Raw genomic sequence first — 16,452 nt, 5'->3', positions numbered from 1 at the left:
GTGATGAGTACAACTCTGCATTCAGTTTCTTGAAAGCAATGCGGGACCAATTACAGCAGACCTACATTCAACTCCACATCAGGCCCATAATGTACATTTCAAATATGGGTGACCGATTTTTGTGGAATTATGTTTGTCTCCAAATTTTCTTTCTAATAAATAGTCCCTTTATAATGACGCCAGTTGTAGTCAGTTACTATGAGACCTCGCTATTTAACGAAAACAGTGCTTCACCTATAGTGGTGCTTGAAAGTTTGTGAACCCTTCAGAATGTTCTATATTTCTGCTGAAATTTGCCCTAATACTACCTCAGATTTTCACACATCCTAAAAGTAGATAAGAGAACCAAATCAAAAAAAAAAAAAAAATTAGACATAATTTTTTTTTTGAGGAAAATTATCCAGTATCACATATCTGTGAGTAGCAAAAGTATGTGAACCTTAAGGCTTAGCAGATATTTTGAAGGTGAAATTAGAGTCAGGTATTTTCAATCTATGGGGTGACTGTATTTTAAAAACGGGTATCTATCAAAGTCTGATGTTCACAACACGTTTGTGGAAGTGTATCATGCCACGAACAAAAGGAGATTTCTGAGGACCTCAGAACAAGAGTTGTTGATGCTCATCAGGCTGGAAAAGGTTACAACACCAACTCTAAAGAGTTTGGACTCCACCAATCAACAGTCAGACAGATTGGGCTCGATTCAATTGAAACCGAATAAAGTAGCGTTGGGAGGGAGCTCCTGGAGCTATTCAATTCAGTGCGCTGTTAGGTTGGAGCATTCTCCAATTAAACTTCCCGGTGCGATGCTGTTTCCGCGGCGCTAGGGGCAGAAAACAGCATTGTGCCTGTACTTTTGTCGGATTTCTGCTCGCACCCCTGGAGGAGAAATCCTTAACAGCGCGCTGAATTGAATAGCAAAAGAACCTAAGTTAACCCGTATGCAACTGAAGGCCTCTCTCACATTAGCTAATGTTAATGTTCATGAGTCCACCATCAGGAGGACACTGAACAACAATGGTGTGCAGGACTGCAAGGAGAAAGCATCCAAAAATAACATTGCTGCCCCTCTGTAGTTTGCTTAAGATCACCTGGACAAGCCAGAAGACTATTGGAACAATGTTTTGTGGACAGATGAGTCCAAAATAAAGCTTTTTGGTTTAAATGAGAAGCGTTATTTTTTGAGAAAGGAGAACACTGCATTCCAGCATAAAATCCTCATACCATCTGTGAAACACGGTGGTGGTATCATGCCTTGGGCCTGTTTTGCTACATCTGGCCCAGGACGACTTGCCATCATTGATGGGACAATTCATTCTTTATTATACCAGAATATTCTAAAGGTAAATGTCAGGACATCTGTCCATGAGCTGCATCTCAAGAGAACGTGGGTCATGCAGGAAGACAACGACCCTGAGCACACAAGTCATTCGACCAAAGAATGGTTATAGAAAAATAAATTTAAAGTTTTGGAATGGCCAAGTCAAAGTCCTGACCTTAATTCAATCGAAATGTTGTGTAAGGACCTGAAGCAAGCAGTTCATGGGAGGAAATCAACCAACATAACAGTACAAGTTGTTTTGTACGGGGGAATGGGGTAAAATTCCTCCAAGCCAATGTTCAGGACTAATAAGCAATTACCAAAAACGATTAGAAGCAGTTATTGCTGCACAAGGGGGTCATACCAGATACTGAACGCAAAGGTTCACACGCTCAGATATATGATATTGGATCATTTTCCTCAAAAAATGAGCATGTCTATTGGTTCTCTTTGTCTAATTTTAGAACTTGTGTGAAAATCTGAAGCAGTTTTAGGCCAAATTTCAGCAGAAATATAGAAAATTCTGAAGGGTTCACAAACTTTCAAGCACCAGTGTATCCATTGTATGTGCTGTGCACATTTATGTGCTTGTGAGTGGAGAATATGCCTAGTGGAAATGGAAACTCTCACTACAATATGATCAGGGATAAATCTGTCCCCTCCAACACGACTTTACCCTTTTTATGGAGAAAGACTTACAGATCAAAATAAGAGAAAGGAAAATATTGATCAGCAATGTTGTGAATAATTTGGTGTGAGGAGTGAGTAAGACAGTATACATGGTGGGCCTCATTTATGCCTAGAGTAATTCCAGTCAGAAGATGTCATTTTACACGTCTGTGAAACTATGCAGCATCACAGAAAAAGCACATTTAAAATGGGCAAACAATTCATGGTGCACTCTTAAAGAATAGCCATTAAGAAGCCTGAAATGTGCTGAGTGACTTGTTACAGCTGCTGTGTTCCCATGTACATCCCCTTACAGCTGTATGCATGTAAGACTGTTTAGCACACTATTGTAAATGTTTTTTTTATTAAAATATATCACATCCTTTCAGCCTAGGTAATAACACAATTAGAACAGTTATTATATCGTCCCTTCATTTTATTCTGATACAGAAGGCTTTTTTCCAAACAGTTATAAACAGTGCAATAATTTAATTATTATAAAAAAAAAAAAAAACACAAACAGCGCTAAAAGGCAAGAACAGTGTAACAGTCATAGGCTGCAGGCTGGGTGTGTTACCACAAGGCTGAGAGAGGCGGGGACGCCATTGGACACTTTAAGTAACAGAGATGATAGTCTAGACCAGTGGTTCTCGAACTCGGTCCTCAGGACCCCACACAGTTCATGTTTTGCAGGTCACCCAGCCAGTGCATAGGTGTAATCATTACTCACTGACACATTTTAAAAGATCCACAGGTGGAACTAATTATTTCACTTGTGATTCTGTGAGGAGACCTGAAAAACATGCACTGTTGGGGTCCTAAGGACAGAGTTTGAGAACCTGTGGTCTAGATTATCATATTAAGCATTGTGTGCACTTACAAAGGGACTTAAAAAGTGGGCAATGCAGACAAGAAGTCAGGTGACTTTCCTTTAGTATACCAATAGCAATTTGACGCAGATAAACCTTACCATCCAGGACAGCTATTGTCAAAGTTATGACAAGTTAACATTAGTTTATAATATACTACAGAAGTTTGGCATTACATAGTATCAATGTATCAGTTTCCACTGTTTAGAAAGGTGCATTTTTAACTCTTAAAACATATTTAAGTCAAATATTTGCATTGTTCTTTGTTAAAACTCGTCACAAATCTGTTTTCTCAGAAATGCAATATACTATTAAGAGTCAGATTTGAATTAATTTTTTTCTCTGTTTACATGGTCATTAACACCTTTATCATCAAAATCAGTAGGGATGTTGGAGCCAGATAAATATAAATTCTAGTGGCTAAAGAAGCTTTGCTCACGGAGCAAAAGTTAATGTTTAGCTAATAGCTTTGCTTTCACAGTGAGAATCCATCTTTGTGCAGATCTGCCACTAATATCACTAGAGGGCATTCGTTATTCATTTGGCTCCATAACATGTAATTAAAACAGCCATAACTTTTTTCTCATAGGCAGCCTTTGCTAGACAGTAATCCGCATGATTTGTTCTGGCACAGCTTTAGTTAAGAAAATATAAAATAAAAAGTTTGATGGAATCTCACACATCCTGGTAATCGGGACCTAGGCAATTCCTGGACTCTACTTTGGGTGGGTGCCAGCTGCATAGGGCTAAACCACTGGTGACAGCAAATCCTGCATGGCTCCTTTGCTGCAAATAGTTAGAATAAAGCATCCACCAGAAAAGAAATATTAGATGATGGGAATGTGAACAACTGCATTAATGCATTTTCAGCAAATTGGCCATGCATGATAGCACAAGAGTTAAAAAGAATGACTCACAATATGATATCAGCTAATGGTTGTAAAGAAATTTAAGGAATGTTGAGCTACAACTGAGTTCTCTGCTAAAACGGTATTAGTAGACTCCTTGAAAGATGATAAACCAAACTTAGTAAGCAACAAAATTCAGCTGCAGGATTTAAAGGCTGTATCTTAATTTTTGACTATTTTTTTTTCCAAGCAAATGAGTTGACTGGGAGTCATATGAACACGTTGCTTAACAAATATGCATACAGAGTTAGAATTGATTTCTGCATTCAGACAAGCGTTCTCCAAAAGCAGGGAACACAGACTATTTGTTATGTTTATGCAAATGGAGAAAAGATTTGACAATTTCAATGGAAAAGAAAAACCGTTAACTAAGCAGCGTTAATTAGCTCTTAGGCTGACTGATGAAGAACCAAGGAGCGGTTGGAGAGCACAAAAGGCCCTCATACCACCAGATTATTGACCTTCAAGCACTACTTGATAAATTATGGCTAAATATACTGAGTGAATAAGCTGTTTTTGACAGTCAGACACTGGGTTAAGCACGTCTCTTCAGTAGATCTGGAATAATGAACACTTATTTGTTCCAATGCAGGTTGCTAATTTATATTGTGTCGATAGAGACTCCTGTAATGTGCATCAGGAGGTGGTCAGTATAGTCTTTCATGGATAGGAAGGTACAGGTGGCAGGTCGCACATCCACACTTTTAGTCCAGTCTACCTCTTTGCCCCGCCTAATTGCTCTCGGTTTTTGTCCTTTGGGCTCTTAGCTTTTGCATCTTGTTTTGGAGAAAGGAGCTTGAGAACTTTCATGTGCTTGAATTTCCCTTTCTTCTTCTTACGAGGATCTGTATGGAAATCTGAAAGACATAAGAAAGGAGATAGAGTACATTGTGTGGAGACTGGTAGTAAGGGCAGGAGAGAAAAGTTATAGCAGAACATGTGAAATGAGAGAAAGCAAGATCTAATAGGAAGGAGGACCACAAACCACATCAAAGAACTTACAGTGTGATTCCAAACACAGCCCGCCATGTCAGATAAAAGAAATACTTGACCCATCCCCTGTAAATTTTTAGTTAGAGCTAAGCCTCAGGGCCATAGCCCTGGTTCTCTCTGAAAGTATTCTCTATCAATGATTTAATGCAGGTTATATGTGAAGAGAGCCATATGGACTATTCATGCCATTTGTTTTCTCTGAAAGTGCAACACAATCTTTTTAATGCTGAAATTCACAGTTATTGAAAGATATTAAGCCACTTTTGTGAAAAGGGGCATCTACTTGAAATTAACATAAGTGTATAATATAATGATATATCAGCTTAACAACCTTATCTTTTGTTGCATGAAACTATCAAGATGATATCTACAAATCTAGTAGCAATGTGGAAAAAGTGAAAAAAAATCATATTAATGGGGATACAATACAATACATGCTGATGATTGCCAGATTTCTTTACTAGTTATTATATTCAGGAAGATGGCGCATGCACACAAACCAGCAAATACTCTGGCAGTGCTGGAGTCTTTGCTTTCACTGCGTGGGGCCATATTTCCGAATATGTCACTATGAAGATGAGGTGGAGGGGGGCCCACTTACCCGCACCAGGTAGGTGTACTTTGGATGCAGAGTGTGCGGTGTGGGGCCTGGACACAGGGGCTGTGTGTACTGCACATCCTGCACCCATTGAAAATAAGTCTATAGGTCCCATTGTGCAAACAGCTACCAGGACTATGCTATGCCATCCTAGTGCCACTATAACAGAGAGACCTGCAATGTGGGGTCACCATGTAAAACCAGCCCAAACCTGTTTAGCACAGGGCTGAATTCACCCAGTGATCTCTAAATCAGACCAGACCACTTCTGACTCGCAAAATAGCACATCTTGATATCTATGGGGGCCCAGGTAATAATATAAAAACTGAAAATTATTCAGTACATCTAAGGAACTACAGGTCCCAGAAAGCCATTGCTTTGGCATGTTGGTGGCTATAGAACGACAAGCTTCATCATACCTATAGCTGCCAGAGCGAGCTGGTGCTTATGGAACAGTAAGTGTAAGCATACCCTGGCAGCTACAGCCTACTTGAACAAGTATTTCAAAATTACTCAATAGTAACAAAACAAATCAACCAAGCAATAATAGAATAAAGACAAAATCCATGCATAAACTGAACATTACATTTTGTCTTTTTTTTCCCTAATACTCTCCCAGATCCCTAGGTACCATTTTAAGGGAATAGGTATGAGATGCCAGCGGCTGAATAGTGACAGTGAAAAGCCGAATGGTGAAGATCCCGACTAGAGGTGGTAAGTGCCCTAACTCTCCCCTCTCCCCCCCCTAACCCTCCCTTAGTGGTGCCTAACCCTAACCCCCCTTTCCCGCACCCTAAACCTAACCCTCCCAGGGGGTTGTCTAACCCTGACCTCCCCCTGGGAGTGCCTAACCCTAAGTCCCACCGGGGGTGCCTATACCTAACCCCCCCATATCCCCGGCTAAGCGCACATACTTACCGCCGTACGGACGTTCGTGCTTCCGACGCAGGTATCCTGATGTCCATTGGGCTATCGCCAGTATGCCCGGCGGCGGGATTCTGGCATCAGTATTTCGACTGCCGGCATCCCGTCCGCCAGCTTATCAACTACATCCCATTATAAGAGCTGCATAAATCCATAGGAAATTTATTTTATTTTATCCTGAATTAAAAAAAGAACAATCCTAACAAAGATGCAGGTTAAAATACTGAAAGAGGTCAATACACAAAGAGTGGTGTGTGTCCTGGGACATCGCCACAATATAGCACAGATTACTGCTTCGTACGGTAAATCATCTCCACTTATTTTCCGAAGATTCTCTATGCAGCACAGCTGGCCCTAGGCATAGACAAATTAGGCAAATGCCTAGGGGCATGCATTCCAAGCCTAGGGCCAACTCAGCTTGACAGCGTACAATGATGGGACCGAGACAGCCGGACGCACCTCTGCTCTTGCTGTCCTAACGTGATCGGAGGCCTTAGCTCAGCTCTGATCGGCGGCAGCTCATAGAGCCGGCAGCAGCGGCACTGGGGAGCAGAGACAGTGGGGGCAGCGGGCAGTAACAAAAATTGCCATTGGAGGAGGGCTGCCGGGCACGCCCAGCCACAGCAGCTCCTCCTCCCTTGGACCTTTGCGGCATCCAGTAGCCTGGGCCTGCCTGCAGGGAGACAACAGGGGGTTGGGTGCGCCAATGCTCTTGCTGGCACAGGACACTAAAATGTCTAGTTAAAGCTCTGTGGATGAGGATTGCAATAGGTGAGGGGTGATGGATGTTGCTGGCTGCTGCTGTGATCTGTACAGCTGGTTGATTGGTGCTGTGCTTGGAGAGGGGTGCTGGGTCAGAGGAGGAACTATCAATGGTGCTAGGGGGCACACCCAAAATATTGCCATGGGCATCAAACTGGTTATGGCCGGCTCTGTTATGCAGTGTGGGAAAAGTAAGATACAGAGACACCTGACACACATCACGCTAAACTGAATGTCCCCCTTATAATGTGTCATGATGCTGCCTGATTATTTACTATGTATTCTGATTTGTGTATTTCTTAAAATACATACAGCTCAAAGCTGCAATCCTGCTGCCAAAAATGTATGCTTACAATCCAGCTAAATTGCAGTCTACTGTGAATGAAGCCCATAATTCTCACACACAAACATCCAATCCCCTTACCTTTCTTTTGGATCATTGCTTCTATTAACTTGTCTTCTTCCTCCTCCCTGCAAAAAAATCAAGCAACAAATAAGTGAACGTGTTTATATTATGTTCCAAGCATCAATATAAAAGCTGCACGGAGTTACTATTGGAACACACCGACCATTGCCATCAGTGGGAGCCAGGAGCTGGCTGATTCCTTTGTCAGCAGTGCTACTAAGATTGCACCCAATGATGAAATCATGGTGATCTAAACATCATTTAAAAAAAAACAGTATAATTACAATTAAATAGGATTATAAGGATATAATATGGATTGTGTAAATTACAAAGTAAGTCCAGACTCCAAGCTGAACTTGTAGTCATTAAGCAGCAAGTAGTGGCCTGCCATGTCAATGCTATTTCTTAATGATATGAGGGTTATGCTTGTGCTTCATAAAGCAGGTTATACAGTATCTACTGTATGCAATCGTCCAATGCACCATCTTATGGAGCATACACACGGTCAGATTTGTCAGATCTGTCAGATGAATGATTTGAACGATTTTTGACTGCATTAAAATGAATGGAATCGTCCAAGTCTGACTGCAAACAGATCAGATGTCAGATATCATTATCTGACCATCGGGAACGCGCATCGTTCATCTGACAGATATGTCAGATTTTCCTTCAGATATGAACGATTTTTTAAATAGTTATCGTTCAGATCTGAATAAAAATCTGACCGTGTGTATGCACCATTACTGGAGCTGCTACTCTAGCTTGGAAATGAAATTAGACACAGAGAGGAGAACACACACAAATATATAGAATAAAGGATGTTAGGTATTAGACTAGGGACAGTGCACATATGCTATTCATTCTTTATGCAAGTGCCTATGAAGAAATGGACATTGCAGAACAATCACAGTATTAGGCTTAAAGCATTAAAAGCACATGGTACTGATGGGGGCTAGGTATAGGTGGGTGTGGTGACTTGAGGGGGTGTGGCTATGCCCCTAGTTGTGTATATGTACATATGGCCCCGCAAAGCAACAGAGCCCAACAAAGAGTGGCATGGTTGTGGCTTTCATGGGTATGCCTTTCCTGTACTCCTGGGCAACTACAAAGACCTAGGCCAGGATAATCCTTCCCCAGACCCCCCCTGCCTATGGAAAAGTTGGCACTAACTACTGTGAGCCTAGAAAGGAAGGCAGTAATAGCTGGGATGAAAATGGTATCATATAAATCATATGTAGAACAAATGAAATACATTAAAGAAACTAAAATGAAATATGTTAAAAGTGCATATAATCTAACACACAACTACAGGAATAAAAACAAAGTACCCCACAAACAAACAGTACTTTATGCAGTAATAAATGATCCAACATGAAGCCACCCAATGTATAGCTTTATTCCTGGTATAGTATATTAGGTTTTGCACCTTTGCCTGTCGTCATCGAGGCACTTGACAATAGCGTTTCTCTGCTCAATAAGAGTCACCAGCTCTTGCATTAGTACCTGCTCTCGCTCCTTGTCTTCGTCCAGCCAGTCTTTTTCTGTGGGAGATAACCAATAATAATTAGGGGCCTACTTATGAAAGTAAAAATTGCCATCATTTAGAGTATCGGATCTATTTAAGAAGGCAGCTTTCCATCTCTTCTCCTAACAATCGCAGCAGCAGTCCCCTTAGCTTTCTATGCGGACTGCAATAATGCCCCTCTTAACATTCGCTGAAAAGCTTGGCTTTCAGAGCATGGCCCCATTAGCAGATGGCATTAACCACTATATGGTACATAAACAAATATTTTTTTGTGGAGAGGAGAATCAAAGAAAATTGATAGCGTAAGCAATAATTTTTCCAGAACAGGCTGTTATGGAAGCCCATGTTCCAGTGTCTTCCCCATAAAAAATAGCTCAGAAAATAAATATTCCAAATTGCCTATATATGCTCCGTTAAGTAACTATTGTTTAGGGCGTAGGGCAATAATAAATAGGGGCCTTAGTGTACAGTAGAATTGTGCTTTTGTAAAGGTGTTCTTGCTGAGTGAAACTAGGGTACTCTAATACCTTAAATGCTTTGTTTAAATTGTACAAATTGCCAAAGCACAGCAACTTTTCAACCATATCGAAAATATTTAATTTTAATTTGGTAAAGTAAGCAGTATTGGATGCGTATAAATGCAAACACACTGCAAATTATAAACTTTGAAAAGACCAATTGAAAATAAATTAATTTAGGAGAACTACACATATGAATAAATACAGACAACTCCCAATATCCCTATAAAGAGGTCATGAAACAATGAATAGATACATAGGGATAGTTATGAAACAATGTATAGAGACACATAGGGATAGTCATGAAACAATGTAGATCGATGCAGTAAAATGACCCTCCGTAGCACCGAGCCGCTGGGCTGGAGAGGTGCCACCGCTGCCTTCTTCATTTGCCAGGAGCCCACTGAGATTTTGTTACCAGCTGGTGCCTGGCAGCTCCTTCCCTGTAGACAGAGGCTGGAGCTCACTCCTGAGCTCCGCCTTCCTGCTCCTGCAGTGTGTGTAAAGGCCATGACGTCTTTCCCATAGCGCCGAGCGTGAGGAGCTGACGGACGGTGCAGGAGCGGGGCTTCAGTTAAGTACAGTGCTGTGTGTCTGTGTGGCATTATGTGTAAGGGGCACTACTACTGTGGGCATTGTGTGTAAGGGGCACTACTACTGTGGGCATTGTGTGTAAGGGGCACTACTACTGTGGGCATTGTGTATAAGGGGCACTACTGTGTGGCATTATGTGTATAAGGGGCACTTCCACTGAGGCATTATGTGTATAAGGGCCACCCACCACTATGACATTATGCGTATAAGGGGCACTACTGTGTGGCATAACGTAAGGGGCACTACTGTGTGGCGTAAAGTGAATAAGGGACACTACTATGTGGTGTACTGTGATTCAGGGGCACTACGTGCAGTGGAATGTGAATACGATTGAACTAGTGTGTGGCGTAATTTGAATTGGGGGTACTATTGTGTGGCCACAACCCTTCCTTGTGAGACTATGCCCCTTTTCTTGCAGCACCTTTGGCGCAGTGCGTCCCTTTATAAAAAAAAATGGGAGGGTGAAAATATATAGGTTGCAGGAGGCGCTGAACACCCTAGCACCGGCCCTGTATAGAGACACATAGGGATGGTCATGAAACAATGTAGAGAGACACATAGGGATGTTCTCCTGACCCAATTTACTGAAGTTAAATGTACCTGGTTTATTCAGGAGGCAGCGAAGCTCATACTCCACATCTGCCTGACGCTGCTCCAGACTCTGCTGTTTGGTGCTGACAGGATAAGAGAGACACAAATGTAATAGGTTAATTATACCTTTATTGTTTTTTGGTCCGTGGGTGTCTCTGCCCCCCCTTTCTTTATTTTGTGTTACATTTTCTTTAGGTCTGCACTTTTATATTTATGTGGTGACTTTGCTAAAATCTATACTGGAATTTTTTTCTCTCTCTACCGTATTCATTTGCTTTACTGATTGCCCCATGGTTTTCTCCTTGCTCTGTTTTCCTATGTTATCATACATGGCTGCATCTTTGATGCCTGTGCTGCTTAATGGCATTGTTTCTTATATTTTCTTTTACTGTTTGATTGTGTTTTCATGTTAAAATTTCAATAAAAATACTAAAATCTTCTTTATTGTATGTGTATAGTATGTATTGATGTTATGTAAAAAGGTTATAAAAAAAATAAAAAAAAAATACTTAGTTGAAAAAAACAAGTTAATGATGCCATCAGCCACCAATCCACTGCTGACAATCTTCCTCTAACTGGCTCCAGGCTGTGACCTGACCTAATAGCAATGTCCCGGCTATGGCCTGACCTAATAGCAGTGTCCCATCACTTGGTATCCAGCAGAGACCGGACCTTCATTCTTTTACATCTTGTTTATGATGTTATAAAAGGTGTGGCCAAGAAGGCCCAGCTATTCTTTCCTGGCCCTGATACTACTGAAGACATAGGATGACAGCAGATATACTCACGTGTACACAAGCTCAGACTCTCTGCGCACCAGGGTGTGCTTCTCTTGGATCAATTTGAACCAATCCACCAACAAAGTGTCCTCTTCCGTCTCTGTGTTAAGAGGGCACAATTACAAAGCTACCTCCCTTTCAATTTACTCCTTAGCAAACATCTCTCCTCCTTCTCACCATTCTCCAGCCTGCGCAGTTTGTGCTCCAGCTCCACGCCACGCCGCTCCAGCTCATCGAGCCTTAGTTCAATTGTCTCCATCTCCAGCTGAATCTCATCTTCTGGAATGTAGTCATCAGCTTGGACCTGTGGATGGTGAGTAGGCAGAGAATTGGGAAAAAAAAAAAAAGGAAAATAAATTAAAAATAAGTGATTCAAAATACTGAATCTGAGCATCTTACAAAAAACGAAGATCTCAACCATTCCTCTTAAATTAACTGTATATCCTCTAAATCCCTAACATAGGGCCTGATTTAGAGATGTACGCTAAATCACAGTTGCTGCATCTTTGTACGCAGTGGCTGTGCTAAAATATATAAAAGACGCTCACTGTCGGCTCTGTGATCCGCTACTGCGTCCAAAGACGTATCCATTGGATCAACTGCATAAACATCTGAGTAACCCTCAGGTCACTCAGGATGTCTGGAAAAATCACGCTGCCATAGCCAGAGAAGATGTGCCCGAGGACGCAGCCAAAGGCTTCGACGCACCCAGAAAATGGGACCGAAATTCCCCCGTTTTCTTTAACACTGACCGTCCCCAAACGCCAGCACAATGTCAATCGCGCTTCAGGTTTTGGGGCACTGCGAGCGACAATGCAGGCCCTGATCTGCATATGCACAGTGCGGCTCCTGCACATGCAATGATCTTCAATCAATCATCAGAGATTTAAGTGAACATTGGAGCCTTGTAAATCCCTCAATCAGAGATTTGCAAATAGAGCTTACTTTCCCAGAGTGCATGGTAAATAAGGAATGAAGTACTCTTGGTCTCACCTTGCGTTTGATAAGAGGGAAGCCATGCCCAGGGGCAGGCGGACGGGCCGGTTTGGGTCCTTTCTTGGTTTTTCTGTTGGTCGGAGAAGTGACCGGGGAGGCCTTCCTGTTAAAGGGGTTCTCTTTGCATAAGGCCTGAAAGAATAGTGAGTGGCAGACATAAATCACCAAGTTGTTTTCTTATCCACAAAACAGTAGCTTCATCTGCATAAATGCTATGTATCACTGTGGTAACAGATGTGATTAGCTATCAGCAACACTACACCCACACGCTGCCTGTCACAGCACTTGTCAATAGGAAAGGTGTCCAGTCATTGCAGATGTCTATGTATTGTATTTTATACAAGGCTATCTACAAAGTTTTTAGATACCATAGGGTGACCCTGTGTGCCCCAAGATTAGGTGCTCTGCACTATTTTATCAATAATAAATAACAATAATAATGTTATTTATATAGCACTATTCTTCCAATAGGACTCAAAGTGCTTTACATTTGCATTAAAAAAAACACAATATACAAAATAAGCGTAAAACAGAAAAGAGAACCAAGTATTTAGTTTGTATTTTTTTTTTAGGTACTAAAGGGACATTGGGGAAATGCTTGAGTAAACAGGTAAGTAATGGTGGAGTTGTTTATTCAGTGTAGCTATAGATACGTGTGGCTCTAAACATAGATATGCAGATCTATGACTAACATGCATGCCAACCATATGTGAAAACAACAACAATAGCTTGGCTGGTAAGTCTATATGAAAGTGAAGTCTTGGAAAATTTGCATGCAAAATAAATTAACCAAAGACCTGGAAATATAAATAAAAGACCTGGAAATATAAATAAAAGACCTGGAAATATAAGGTTTTTCAGGCTCTGGCTATAGGAAAAATAATATAATTATATATCATTCTGGATGAGATTTTAGATTTGTTGGTATTGGTATGACCTGCCTAAGCTGGGCATGCACTAGACCACCCGAATACTAAACCTTTTATTTCAGGTCTTGTTAACCAAAACTGGTTATCCCACAATCTTTTTTTTTTTTTTTTTTTATACATTCATTAATGCTATTAGCTGTACTTCCATACTGTGCTAACTTGTTCTGGTTATGTCACGTATCCTGAAAGGAGAGAACTTAAGATGCCTATCCACTAGACAATTAAATTGAGCGATCGAACGATAACGATATCATTAGATAATCGTTTGAAAATCATTTGCAGATTGTTTTAAACAATATCTAAAACGACCAGCAATGCGTGCTCCCGCTGGTCGTTTAGACATCTATCATCATACAAATATGTTGTACAACCTCACGATATCGTCAGGTTCAAAATGTTTGCAGATGACTGATGTGCCTTCATTGAACGACTGCTCATTCAGTATAGGCACATCACAGACAGACAAACGACTGCACGATTACAATGTCGTAATCGTGCAGTCTTTTGCCTGTCGTCTAGTGGATGGGCACCTTTTGGAAATGTGCACAGTAATAGAAAATAAATGTATGTAATATCTAGTAACCAACCAATAAAGTATTCATTATACAGGGTAATCCTTTGTTGATTTACATAGACGATTGGGGCTGCACCATGAAGAAAAGTACAGTATACCCAAGAGCAATGATGGACCACAAGATAGGTCCAACTGAAGAAAAGTCGCTTTTTAGTTCACTCTTTTGTTTGTAGAATGGATAATTCAAAAATTTAACTTTTTATATACTAGTTAAACAATAAAAGTGTGGTGCTATACAAAGTATACACTAAATGTTCATATATCATTGTCCGAGGTAAAATGTCCTCATATAAAGTCAGCTCAATATTGGTTTATACTGGGTATCCAGAAGAGGTAATGTCTCAATGTTATATTCAAGGATCCAATATCCCAATTCACATTTGTTGTGGGTACCAGTATACAAAGCATGCATGAAAAATATAAAGTAATTATACCAAAATAACACCTGTCCATATTAGTTGTGTCAGGGGTGTTTACATAACCATTACGTGACATATAAGCCCATAAATTGAACCGTATAAAAACTCATCAAATGGTTATAGTCAGTATAGGCAGGGATGAGAGAGCCTCCTGAAAATACCTGTAAGCCTGGAGCCTGAGTGTACCAGTCCAGTGTATGTAGTCATGGCTGGAAGCTGCTTCGCTTGGCCGCCGGGTCACGTGTACGCTCCTCGGGACCCGGAGGTCATGCCTACCAATGACGCGCCCGTTTCACAAGTTAGCTTGATTAAATCTGAGCCTACTTTGTCATGTATTCTTCATGGATTTTTCACATATAGAAACTGTCAACGCAGAGTGTAATGATATATGAATATAATTTAAAATCTAATTTATGACAAACCATTGTATGAGATCTACCACACATAGCTGCATCCCCCTACCACACACCTGGTGGAGGAGACTTACCGCTATATAACCATCTGACTAGTATTTGAATGGCTTAATTTCAGGGCTTATATGTTATAAAAAAACATACTCATTAAGCACAACAGCAGAATTGACTATAAGCTATGATTTTTAAGCCTAATATTTACATACAAGTTACGCTCACCTTTGCTGGATGTTTGACTTCTGGAGAAGGTTTCGTTAGATCTGGATCAGGTGGTTGTGGGGCTGGTCGACAGGGACTAGTCCTCAGACTATCACTGGAAGAGTCTCTATTTGCTGGAGACAGACTTCCCTGCATGTCACTTGCATTGGCGAGGTCGCTGGATGAGGAGAAGCTGGTGTTTGTGGACAGATTACTGGGATCATGGCTATTTGTGGAATGGCTAAGAAAGTCTGGGCTCTCCTGATTTGGTGGTCCAGATGTGGTGGGTGAGTGAATGGTTGGTTCTGAGGAGCTCTTGGGTACACTCTCTAACTCGTGGCCCCTTGTGGAGGGTTCTGTGGGAAGGCTCTCTGTGCTAAGAGCTGGGGAAGGGCTTCCTGAAGGAGGCTCTGAATGTGAAAGGCGGGAAGCTAGAAGACCAGAGTGGCGAGCTAGAGACAAGAACATAGATAATGAGTAGTATACAGTGTCTAAAACTCAATACAAAGCTGCAACGAAAAGAAACAGTACATGCAAAAGAACAGACAAAGCTTTTAGAAAAGACATGGCCAACCAATGTTCAGCAAATAATATTACTGTATAATAAAAATGGAAGACTGGTGAACTTACTTGTTAGTAACAAAAACAAAACTAGGTATATTCAATGTCAAATATATACCCCCCTCCCCAAACAGGTATAAACAAGGCAGAATTACAATTAATCCTGAAGATAGCCGACTGCTATTCAACTGGGTAAAGCTACAGATGTGTCCTCATACATCTAGCCTCCATGCGCATTAAACAGCCCTTCTAATTGCACCTTGCTATAGCGTAACTAGATAGCGCAGAGCGTCTTTTTGTGCTACTTTTACCTTCAAATGCGTCTTATTCACACAGTGATGCGAATAGCTAGCACAAACAGCTTCTGCTGATTAAAATGATATTTCTTGAGAGATTGTAGGTCCTGCGCAAGTGGTGTAGATGGTACTGCTTGCCACAGGTATGCTGCTGCACTGGGGGATGCCTGACCTCATCCAGTGGGTAAATACAGAGAAACGTGGGGACCAGATGCTGCGCACAACCTATTTCCTGAACTCTGTATATTCTAAATATATTCTAAAGTAGTAGAACCCAAAATGATGAGAGGGTACCAACTAAGAAACAAATGTTGCTTTTACTGATAAAAGTTTCACAATAATAGTCACTACAATTGTAATGCAATATAATATGGTGCCTGTAAACCATTGGTTATACACCAACAGATGAAACAAACAAATAAACACAATGGACAATGCTGCAATGGACAATGCTGCAATATGTCAAAATTGTCAGAAGGAAAAGTAAACAAATATAAACAAAAATAAACAAAATATAGACAAATGTAGACAAAATATAAATAGCAAATGTGCCGATCTATTTGTGAATAGGCACTGGTACTGGTCTCAACCTTAGATGCCGCCAACTGA

General features: G+C 41.0%; 1 protein-coding gene across 4 annotated transcripts in view; it reads right to left on the bottom strand.

Annotated features, from left to right (window-relative positions):
- Nucleotides 1–2,405: 2,405 nt before the first annotated feature.
- The window catches only part of MICALL1 (MICAL like 1), a 202,886-nt gene continuing 188,839 nt past the window's right edge, over nucleotides 2,406–16,452 (bottom strand). For 2 of the 4 annotated variants that reach the window (XM_088455098.1, XM_088455095.1), the window contains 8 exons: nucleotides 15,008–15,438; nucleotides 12,451–12,585; nucleotides 11,635–11,761; nucleotides 11,467–11,557; nucleotides 10,688–10,761; nucleotides 8,877–8,991; nucleotides 7,469–7,515; nucleotides 2,406–4,624 (listed from right to left, as the gene is read on the bottom strand). In XM_088455098.1, coding sequence (XP_088311224.1) covers nucleotides 4,482–4,624; nucleotides 7,469–7,515; nucleotides 8,877–8,991; nucleotides 10,688–10,761; nucleotides 11,467–11,557; nucleotides 11,635–11,761; nucleotides 12,451–12,585; nucleotides 15,008–15,438 — 1,163 coding nt within the window. In that variant the 3' untranslated portion in view covers nucleotides 2,406–4,481. Of the gene's footprint in view, nucleotides 4,625–7,468; nucleotides 7,516–7,555; nucleotides 7,701–8,876; nucleotides 8,992–10,687; nucleotides 10,762–11,466; nucleotides 11,558–11,634; nucleotides 11,762–12,450; nucleotides 12,586–15,007; nucleotides 15,439–16,452 lie in introns of those variants that run through there. The other 2 variants (XM_088455097.1, XM_088455096.1) reach the window with 2 other exon arrangements.

The sequence above is a fragment of the Taudactylus pleione genome, unplaced genomic scaffold (genome assembly GCF_031769625.1).
Source record: "Taudactylus pleione unplaced genomic scaffold, aTauple2 ptg000642l, whole genome shotgun sequence".
Classification (NCBI taxonomy): Eukaryota; Metazoa; Chordata; class Amphibia; order Anura; family Myobatrachidae; genus Taudactylus; species Taudactylus pleione.
Note: the sequence above shows the minus strand (reverse complement) of the source record. Positions and strands in the feature narration are given on the sequence as shown.